Source organism: Mastomys coucha, unplaced genomic scaffold (assembly GCF_008632895.1).
Source record: "Mastomys coucha isolate ucsf_1 unplaced genomic scaffold, UCSF_Mcou_1 pScaffold14, whole genome shotgun sequence".
Taxonomy (NCBI): Eukaryota; Metazoa; Chordata; class Mammalia; order Rodentia; family Muridae; genus Mastomys; species Mastomys coucha.
The window spans coordinates 81,517,624-81,529,194 of record NW_022196896.1 but is presented as its reverse complement, the minus strand read 5'-3'; the positions used below and the strand labels follow the sequence as shown (position 1 = coordinate 81,529,194).

The following is an 11,571-nucleotide window of genomic DNA, read 5'->3' as shown; positions in this document are numbered from 1 at the left end:
TTTCATAACCTCGTGTGTGCATGTGAAAATCATCTGGAATGAAGCATCTCTGTAATGTCCCTCAGCAGCATTTTACTCTGTTGTTGTTTCTATGTGTCACTGTGGCTTTTGGTTTTGGTCAGTGATTATTACTGGCCTGAAATTTACCAAGTTGCTAGGCTGTCTAGCAAGCAAGCTCATCCACCTGCCTCCAATCTGTCCTCCACTACAGATGACAAGCATGCTACCCTGGGTGATGGGGATCCAACTCAGGTCCTCATGTTTGCAAGGCAAGTACTTTACCAACTGAGCCATCTCTTCAGCTCTTTAACAATCTTTTCTGAAGTTCACATTTGCACTTATTGGGGGACTAGCACATGCCAAATTATGTGTGGAAATTAGAGGACAACTGCAGAAGTCAGTTTTCTCTTACTACCACGTATGATCTAGGGACTGGATCCAGGTCATCAGGCCTGACAGAAGTACCTTTACCCACTGAGTCATCTTGCCAGCTGCTCTCTCTCCATTCCTATTTTTCTGACATTTAGCCTCATTAATCATCTCTTAATTTTTAAAAACTTGGATTTTTGTATGGATAGGTGCATCCCAGCCATGGCATGCACAGAAGTCAAAAATACAACTCGCAGGAGTTGTATCCTTCCATGTAAGTTTCAAGGATGAAACTTAAGTCATCAGGCTTGTTAGCAATCACTTTTTCCTGTTGAGCTATCCTGCTGGCCCCGTATCTTTGAGACAGGATCTCATGTAGCCCAGGCAGGCCTTACGCTGAAGAGACCTGCTTACCTCTGCCTCTCTCTCTGCTTACCTCTGCCTCTCTGCTTACCACTTTGGCTCCAGCCACTTCAAAATTATGTAAATAGTATTAAAACACAGTTTCACTGAAATCTTACCTACAAGAGTTAGTGAGGTGCCAGTCTGAATACAAAAGCAAGAATACAAACAGGCTTTTGCAGATTTATGATCAATTTCAAACACACTACAGGAAGGGTGGAGTAAGTATAAAAAGAAAACCATACTTTATTTTCCTGTTAACACTAAGCCATATATTCACAAAGTGTTCCAATTACTCAGTCAGATCCACAACCCAATCACCACCTTAACTGTTCACTGAGAAATAGTCAAATGACAGAATTCCACCTTGAGACTCCACGAGAGAACAGCAACATTGCTATGCTATGTATAATTTATGAACTTAGTATTGGCTAGTCTCTCGGATATTTACTAAGTTTATTTAAAAATTACTAACTCCAATGATTTATGGTGACAGTAATATAAACTGTGACAGATAAGTGTGGGCTCAGCCACAGTGATGACTGTGACCACTGGCACAGCACAGGCTCTGACAGGCATCAACTGTATACACACTCTCAGTGTGCTGTCATTTCCCAGTTTTTCTGTGTATACTTGTCTTATAATTCAATACAAATAATTTCTTCAAATAATTAGAAAAACAAACAAGATGAACGCATTTTTCAATTTCATTTGCAAATAGCTCTTAAATAAAAAAGAAGTTTCTTGTGTTTGTTAAATTGGTAAAGATGGATTCAGCTGTCCCAACTGCACAGGTCTCTGTATCGTCTTAGTGCCTTGTTACAGTATGGCACAGAGACCTCAGCGTTTAATGAGAAACTCCACCAATCATGTTATATAAGTCTGCACTTAAATTCTTAAGACACTGAAATAAGAAATTAAAGAATGACCACTTATCAATACCACTTAACCTGTGAATTATTGTAAATAGTCTTACATGTGCATATAATTCAAACAATAAGCTTTTAAGGAGGGAGAATAAAATAAATACACTATCTTTTTTCATATCTATTTAATGCTGCTTAGGGTTAGGTGAAAAGATTAATATTACTAACAGGAAAAGTCAAACTATATTAAGGACTATTTTCTAAGTAGTTACAACAATTTCAAAAATCAAAGGTAGGCAGTACAGTTTCCTGTACAGTACAGTTTTCCTGTAGTGTAACGTCACTGCTAGTATGAGGTATGCTCTGTAAGCAATTAATACAAATATAAATAGGGAAGCGCCACCATTAACCAGAGCTTGGTAAATGAATTTCCTGACTAGTGTACTTCCCAGAGGACTAAGGGGGACAAGAAGGGGCAGGTGTCCATGGAACATCACGTATGTGCCTTATCATCGCCACCAGGGACTTAATCCACTGTCACAAAAAAGGCAATGTTTCCAAGTACACTGACCTAGAGTACACTTCATGTATAAGGGAGAGGTTAAGTGTTACTAACACCTCCTTGAATTCTCTGAACATATACATAATTGGTTATGCATATCAAATGCTATAAACAGAACTTTTCAACACTTGTACTTTTATCTCATTTTGGAAAAGTTAATAGTACAGATGGAATACTACTGAATTTTCTAAAATATTAAAACTTAGGGATGAAAACAAAGAAGATATTATCTCTTTAATAATTGTAAGTACTTGTGTGAAACACAGCTCATTCTTTTATAGATTTGAAAGGATTGTGATCCAATGATTGTTTAGCAGCAATTTTACCAAACTGTAAATTCTTTTATTAACAGGCATTATAAACAGATAATACTAAACTTATTTAAAAACCATGAGTGCCACACCAGTGAATATACAGCTCATGAATAACTTAAAATGTATTTCCCACTTAAAAAGGCAACACATAGCATACAAAAACCTATACTAAACAAATAAGCTATAATATGGATACATGATTGATGTGTCTAAAATGATATATATACAGTACATAATTGTTAATTATGTGATCAGTACATTGTTCTACATGATTCCTTCATGCTTCACTTTCCCCAGAAACTGAATTCTGAACTTCCTCTTCTAAAATTGGTACAATCAGGTTATCCTTCGACATCAAATTGTATTTCATCACAAATTTGGTAAACCGATGACATAAAAATGTTTCATTCTGTAGAAAGAAAGGGGGAAAAAAGCCATTTACTATCCAAAATCAAAAGGCTAGAAGTAATATCAGAACACTTTACTGCTATCCTGACAAGAATGTATTACAATAATTGTTAAAATACTGTACTGGTTTGTTTTCTGTTGACTTGACACAAGCTAGGGTCATCTTGGAAGAGGGAACCTCAACTGAGAAAATGCCCCACAAGACTGGCCTGTAGGCAAAGCCTGTTAGCATATATTCTTGAGTGATTTACACAGTGCTATCCCTGGGCAGATGTTATTGGAATGTATAAGATAGCAAGCTAAGCCTTAACCCCAGCACTCAGGAGACTGGTTCAGGGGGATTTCTAAGAATCTGAGGCCAATGTACTACTCAGCTATTAAAAACAATGACAATGACCTTGTCAGGCATCAATGGAGGAGAGGCCCTTGGTGGCGCAAGACTTTTAACTCCAGCACTTGGGAGGCAGAGGCAGGCGGATTTCTGAGTTCAAGGCCAGCCTGGTCTACAGAGTGAGTTCCAGGACAGCCAGGGCTAAACAGAGAAACCCTGTCTCAAAAAACCAATTTAAAAACAAAAACAAAAACAAAACAATGAATCTTTAGGCAAATGGATGGAATTAGAAAATATCATCCTGAGTGAGGTAACCCAGTCACAAAAGAACACACATGGTATGCACTCACTGATAAGTGGATACTAGCCCAGAAGCTTGGAATACCTAAGATACAATTCACAGACCACATGAAGCTCAAGAAAAGGGAAGACCAAAGTGTGGGTGCTTCCATCCTTCTTAGAAAGGGGAACAAAATACTCATGGGAGGAAATATGGAGACAAAGTGTGGAGCAGAGACTGAAGGAAAGGCTATCCAGAGACTGCCCCACCTGGGGATCCATCCCATATACAGTTACCAAACCCAGACACTACTGTGGATGCCAAGAAGTACATGCTGACAGGAGACTGATAAGGCTGTCTCCTGAGAGGCTCTACTAGAGGCGAATGCTTGCAGCTAACCACTGGACTGAGCACAGGGTCCCGAATGGAGAAGTTAGAGAAAAGACTGAAGGAGCTGAAGGGGTTTGCAAACCCATAGGAAGAACAACAATATCAACCAACCATACCCCCCAGAGCTCCCAGGGACTAAACCACCAACCAAAGAATATACATGGAGGGACCCAAAGCTCCAACCACATATGTAGCAAATGACCTTGTTGGGCATCAATGGAGGAGAGGCCCTTGGTCCTGTGAAGGCTCAATGCCCCAGTGTAGGGGAATGCCAGGGGAGGGAGATGGGAATGGGTGGGTGGTTGAGCACCCTCATAGAAGTAGGGGGAAGGGAGATGGGATAAGAAGTTTCGGGGACAGGGGGGAACTGGAAAAGGGGTAACATTTGAAATGTAAATAAAGAAAATATCCAGTAAAAAAAAGAAAAAAAAATTCTGTAACAACTTAAAAAAAAAATTCTGTAACAACTTAAAAAAAAAAAAAGGTATGGAGGCCAACCTGGTCTACATAATGAGTTCCATGTTGGTCGAGGCTATATGAGACCTTGTCTCAAAAACCAAAACAAAGCAACAAACATTTTCTGCCTCAAGTTCCTGCCCTGACTTCCCCAGTAATGGAGTGTAACCTAAGAGTTGTAAGTCGCAATAAACCCTTTCCTCTCCAAGCTGTTTTTGGTCATGGTCTTTATCACAGCAATACAAAGCAAGCTAAGACATATACTTACTTCATATTCATCAAATATCTGCCGGTGATGAAAATAGGCATGTGAAAATATTCTATAAATCCTACGGCACACTGATCCTAGTTTTGCTACAGATGATTCTTTTATGCTAACCCTAAAAAAAGAAGAGAAACCAAAAGGTTCACAGGTTGAACAAAATGTTAGAAATATACAATTCACTCTTCTGGATTCCCAAGTATGGCACTGGTTAGAGGCAGAGGGGTGTCTGGACCAAGGCTACAGGGCTGGGAGTGTGAAGTGGCAGCTGATCCTGGTCCTGGGTCAGTACCCTCTCTACTCAACCACAGCACCTTAGTGAAAAACATCTGAAACTCTGCAGTTAAAACAAATCCCTGAAACTTCAAAACTTACTAAAAGAAAACCTAAGAAACCAAATACTTAAAAAAATATTTTACACTATTGACATTTTGTCTATTGCAGGTAATTAAAACTGCTGAGAGGATTCACTATTTATAAAATCTGCTTTTTCTTTGTATTTTTGAAAATCAAAATACACATATTTCTGATTCTCTTTTAGAATATAAAATATTGGGAGAAAAATTAGATGTTTTCTTTTTTTTAACCCCACAAATTTTAGATGAGGTATGAATCTAATTATATTTTAGAGGAAAAAAAAGTGCCCTAATTCCATCTACTTTGTAACAAAGACCAGTCACAAGCCAGGTGTAGTACAGATATTTGTAATCTTAGTACTTAGAAGGACTGGCATGGTCTTACAAGGATGAACACCCAAGTTCAAGAACAGCTTGGTAAGGTTTAAGGCTAGCATGGGCTACACAAGACCCTGTCTCAAAACACCAGTTATGCTGGGTGTGGCTGCACATGTCTTTAGTCCCAGTGTGGAAGAGGCAAGTGGATCTATGAGTTCAAGGTCAGCCTGATCTACACAGTGAGTTCAAGGCTACCCAAAGCTATATAGTGGGACTCAATCTCAAAAACAATACATACATATTTTTTTTAAATAAGTAATAAACTGCTGGGTAGTGATGGTACATACCTTTAATCCCAGCACTTGGGAGGCAGAGGCAGGTGGATTTATGTGAGTTTGAGGCTAACCTGGTCTAGAGTGAGTTCCAGGACAGTAGGACAGCCAGGGCTACACAAAGAAAAAGCCCTGTATGGGGCGTGGGGTGGGGCGAAATCATTAACCACGGGGTTAATACAATACATGCAGTTTTTCCCCACATCTTAAAAAAACTACAAACAAGACATATGATATGCCTGTCAAGTTGCCTTCTACATAACTGTTTATGCTGCCAAACCTGTTTTGCAGTAGTCAAGAGTACCTGTAGAGATTCAAGCACGTTAAAATATTAAAAATAAATGACTACTGAGTACTCAGCTATAAACAGGACATCCATATCAGCCCCCTTCAAAGCTCAGGGAATACTAGTGAATAAGAAGTAACTTAGAATTAGAGGAAAAGGAGGTGCAGCACGCTAACTTCCAGGTGTGCCATGGGCGATGTACTCTAACTCACAGCAGCTGTGGTTATCTGAACAGGAGCAGGTGCCTCCGCCTGTCATGTAATATACTCAGTTAACCGTTGGTGGGGAGGAAAACACACTAGAGTAACGTGCACATGCTTTTGTAAACAACTTTCATCCATGTATCTAGACAACCCTAATGAAACTTACTGGGGCAAAAGATGGGGGGGTGCAAAGAGAGGGAGGGAGGAAGAGGGAAAGAGAGGAGAGAGGAAGAGGAAGAAAGCAAGGAAAACAGAAGGGGGCCTGTTGGGAAGAGTTTTGAAAGGGGTGAGTGAGATAAGAGGGCAACAGAGTGAACAGTATCAAAACACACTATGTACAAGATAAATGCATGATATACATGCATGTCATAATGATGCCATTATTATGCATAATTAAATATATGCTAATGTTTTACTATAGGCAAAAATAAGGAAAAACAAGTAGTCTCCCTTAAGCAAGTCTGTTCCTTTATTTTATCAGGGGAAGCAGATTCTAATGCTTGGTGAGAAGAAGCCTGGAGAGGGAGCAGTACTGGGCAGGCATCAGGGATTACACTAACTAAACTAGTCTATCGGCAGGAGACAAGTTCTGATGTTTAACCACAACCTTAATTTCAAACTCAATCTGAACAAGTCAACTATATACTTACAAAAAAAAAATTATAACCAAAACCCTAACTTTAACTTTCAAACATCAATCTTTTAAATGAAACCCAAAAAGCTGAATACCATGTTAAAAGATTTTGTTTACCTGCTGGGAAAATATTTATTGCTATTCAGAAGACATGCAGCACCATCCAGTGTGTGTCTTGTATAATCTATGGCAGGACACTAGAAAAAAGAAAATTTAAATGCATTAACAAAAAGGCCTCTCTTAGGTAGTATTTTCTAGCTTTTCTTACTGCAGTAACCAAATGCTTGGTAGAAGTGACGTAAAGGAGGGAGGTTCTTTTCAGGGGTCTGACTCCACCACGGTGGGAAGACTGAAGGGAGGGAGCATCAACTCAAGGCAGGTGACAGGAAGGAGTGAGGGGAGAAAACGCCCTTCAGAGACCAATCTCCAGGGTCCTGTTTCTAACCAAATTCAGCCTTTCCATTTCCTCCATCTCTCAACACTGTTCAAACTTTATATCCATCAGGGTATTTATTATGTTAGGGCTCTCATGATTTAAGTATCTGTAAATGCCCTCTGATGTACCTTATACTTTATTCATCTCCTAACCTGTTCTCAATCCATTCAAGAATACAATTAACCATGTCAGGTATCTTATTCTAAAGACACAAACATATTCTAAGAAAAAGTGCCTTCCAATTTCAGAAGAACTATGAAATACACCCCACCAATAAATAAATAAAGCTGTTATCGCTGTGAGTTGTAATATCAGGCTTCCAGAAGATACATTAACTAATTTCCCAATTTCATTCCAACACTAAACCAAAGAAAACAATGTTTAGAAACAGGAAGAACACTGGATTATCTACTCTAGCCTACAGTAGAACTGGAGAAACAGAATCTTTGAATGATTAATGACTTACACAAGATTGTAGTTGTTATACATAAGTCTGACCTCCATACATTTTGTGCCACAGCAGGCACATACATGCATGCGGGCATAATTCATTCTCATTCATTCATTCTCTCTCTCTCTCTCTCTCTCTCTCTCTCTCTCTCTCTCTCTCTCTCTCTCTCTCTCTCTCTCTCTCTCTCCACCCCCTTCTCTCTCTTATATTATTCGGTAGTTTTGAAGGTCTGGGGTGATGATCAATGGCTAAGTGTAATCAAAGGACCTGAGTTCAAATCCCAAACATATATATAAAACATGAAGCACCTAGAACTTAAGCAGTTTGGGTGGTGGGTGAGGAGAAAGGGGATCTCTTGGCTTTGCTGGCTACCAGCCTAGCTCCAAGTTCAATGAAAGACCAGCCTCATGGGAGTATAGGGTTATGGATTTCTCTGGTTTCCACAGGTGCATGTACACACCTGTACACACAACTGCATATACATCACACCCACATATATTAAACAAACTCAGCAGTGTTAAGTATATAACATTATACAACCATGTCCACTACATTCTACAATATTTTTGTTCACGTATGGCTACGGAATGTTCCCCAAGCGCTTAGCTGATGAAGATGTGATCCCCAGCTGGCCAGTGTCTCTTAAGCGGGCACTGTTTCCTGGATGCCATGTAAGCAGACTTGCTTCCCCAGACACTCCCTTCTGAGATGTTTGGCCTCGCTTCAGGCCCAGAGTAATGGTGCCAAATGAGCAGGTACTGAAACCTCTCGATTCTCACCTCTTTTGGAGTTTTATGAGCTGCACAAAGAAAAATCCATTGTTCAGTTGCTGTCATCTGAGTACAGGTATCTGGATGGCATTCACTCTGTTAAAAATAATTTTATTTTTTAATATGTAGAATGATAATGAAAAAATGTGTCACTTGGGTTGCAATATTTCTATATAAAATATAAAAAGAAAATATGAAGAAACATTGGATAAATCCAAGCATACAAAATTATTTTTAAAAATCAGAACTTTGAATTATAGCTTTAACATAAAGAAAATACTACCTGAAGTTTGACAGCAAGTCCATTTAGTTCAAGGCAGAATTGCCTAAAAATGCAAAAAGTAAATTTATTATCCAGGCTTCGTGTATTTTCTTCTTTTATTTTGTAAGGTGCCCAAGCTGGTTACCCTTGTATGCAATAAAAATTTGTTTAATTTTTCTGGACAGTAAGTTAGAAATTTCACCAAGACTTTAGGAAAACATGTACTTTTTGACTGGGTCAGCCCTCTGAGAACCTATTGCAATGCAGTTGTCAGAACTGTATACAGTTATGTTACAAAGGTGTTCACATTAACTGTGTATATGTGATAAAACTTCTGATTATGATCAACTGAAGGATAGGAAGTTGTATGATTAAACACGAAATATGTTTCAGTTATGTAAAAATTACATAGGTGTTTATTTTATATACAGTTATACACACAAAAAAAGTCTAAACTTTTTTTAATAGATTAGAATTTTCATACTTAACCAGGCATAGTAGTGCATGCCTTTAATCCCAGCACTCAAGGAGGCAGAGGCAGGTGGATTTCTTGAGGCTAACTACAGAGACAAATCCTGTTTTGAGACAAAAACAAAAACCTACAACAAACAAACACTAAATCATGCCAGGTGAGGTAAGTGATGACAGGAGACAGATGTATCTCTGTGGGTTCAAGGCCAATCTGTTCTACATAATGAGTTCCCAAATAGCCAGGGTTACATACAGAGAGCTCCTGTCCCTAATCCACCCCACAAAAAAAAAAAATAATAATAATAATTCAGGACTGAATACACCAGGTGGGCATGGTGGCCCTTGTGAAATTCTAACACTCAAAAGGTAGAGAAGGGAGGATCCCTTGAGCAAGCTGGTTCAACTGATAGACTATGTCTTAACAAATAAGGTAGATAGAAATCAAAGAAGAATCTTGATATCAACTTCAGGTCTCCACATGAATATGCACATCCAACTCATAGACACATAAACATACAAATAGGCACACACACATGAATGCACAATGCACATGCAAAAAAAAGGTAGCAAACATGAGGGAATACACGCATACACACTGCCACCATGACCACCACACAAAATAAACAGAGAAGGAGCAGTAACTACAAAGTCTGGGCTGAGACCATGACTAGTGAGAGCACTAGTGAACCTAGTATGAATGTACAAGGTCCTAGATTCATTTCCCAGCATAACAAAATATAAAAAACAGAAGTTTCAAAAGCTATCCTACATACAATGTACAAAATTGAAATCCTTAATTTCACTACTGTTTACATGCATAGATTAAAACATATCAGAATGTATGTAATACATACATCTTGAATGTATGAATGTAACTTCCTGACTTTTGTTAGAATTTGATGTTTTTATATTTTTTTTTCTAAAACTAAAAATTGTAAAGCCTATACAATGTCTAAAATCCATTTACTACTCTTTAAATTTTTTTTTTGAGATAGTCTCATACAGCCCTTAAATTTGATATGCAGCTGAGGATGACCCTCAGCTCCTGTCTTCACTACCCAAGCTCTAAGATCAATGTGCTAGCCATGCCCAGTTCGCAATAGTTTTTAATATACTAAAAATAAAGGAAATTATAATGAATGCCAGACAATTTTAGGTAGACATTTGATGTAAGACAATCCTCTATAATAAAAATAAATGTATGTTATAGTTGTCACACTATTGAATGTGTTCACTCTAAAAATCCTATCTATGATATGTATTCCACTCTACCAAGGTAGAGTCACAGCTGTTTCTTCATCAAACAAAAACACTTTGGTTCCCTAAAAATGCAATATTAAAGCCTTACATTTAGAAGATGAAACAGAGCCGGGCGGTGGTGGTGCGTACCTTTAATCCCAGCACTTGGGAGGCAGAGGCAGGTGAATTTCTGAGTTCTAGAGGCCAGCCTGGTCTACAGAGTGAGTTCCAGGACAGCCAAGGCTACTCAGAGAAACCCTGTCTTGAAAAAAACAAAATAAATAAATAAATAAATAAATAATAAAATCACTTTTTATTTAAGCATACTTTTATTTATTGCTTTGTCTGTCTGATATAGGTTCCCACTATGTAGTACCTGCTCACAGGTTGGCCTTAAACTCACAGAAATCTGGGTTTGTCATCATGTCCAGCCTATTTAATTATATTTTAATGGAAGAAAACAAAAGCAAAGGATACATTTTCATTTTTTTATGATTATACTTCCTTTCCTGGGTAATTCTGTGCTTAAGACTAATACTCTGCTTGAAAACAACACTGAGACAGGAAGACAGATCATACTAACTGACACTATTTTTGAATCAACTATCACTGCCCATTACTTCATATCAGTAAACCGTATTTTACATGGTTCTGAGTTATTGTTGACTAAGAAGAAAGACTGACAATGATAAGCATGGGTTTACATAGTTCAACTAGCTCAGTTGGCAGTGCTGTAGATATAATCTGGCAAAGAGCACAAACTGACAGCTTTAAGTCAATCTACTACAGAGCTAACACAATGAAAAGACAATGCAGAGCTAAAATCCACACATTCTACCATGATTACGAACCTTTCAAAGGGACATCTTTTCCTAATCACAGAAGTTCAATATGAGCTATTAGGAGATATGAATCCTTATAACTCAGTTGGAATCAACAAAAATCATTTGCATGCTTGTAATTCTACTTCTAGTACTCAGGCTGCTGAAGTAGGAGATCCATGCCAGCTGTGACAACAATCACAGCACTGATAGGAGTGGAGACAAGTGGACAAAGAGGATCAAGGCCTGGGCTACTACATGAGAACTTGTCTCAAAATAACCAAAAGACACACAAAAAAATTGTTCTGATTTACATAAATTTTATTTGAGTCATAATTTTCATTAGGAGGCT

The 11,571-nt window shown here is 38.3% G+C and overlaps 1 protein-coding gene across 2 annotated transcripts in view; it reads right to left on the bottom strand.

The window, feature by feature from the left end:
* Window positions 1–950: 950 nt before the first annotated feature.
* LOC116088434 (10 kDa heat shock protein, mitochondrial) overlaps window positions 951–11,571 on the bottom strand; it is a 53,493-nt gene continuing 42,872 nt past the window's right edge. For both annotated transcript variants that reach the window (XM_031367520.1, XM_031367518.1), the window contains 5 exons: window positions 8,710–8,752; window positions 8,436–8,522; window positions 6,887–6,966; window positions 4,647–4,758; window positions 951–2,922 (listed from right to left, as the gene is read on the bottom strand). In XM_031367520.1, coding sequence (XP_031223380.1) covers window positions 2,791–2,922; window positions 4,647–4,758; window positions 6,887–6,966; window positions 8,436–8,522; window positions 8,710–8,752 — 454 coding nt within the window. In that variant the 3' untranslated portion in view covers window positions 951–2,790. The remainder of the gene's footprint in view (window positions 2,923–4,646; window positions 4,759–6,886; window positions 6,967–8,435; window positions 8,523–8,709; window positions 8,753–11,571) is intronic.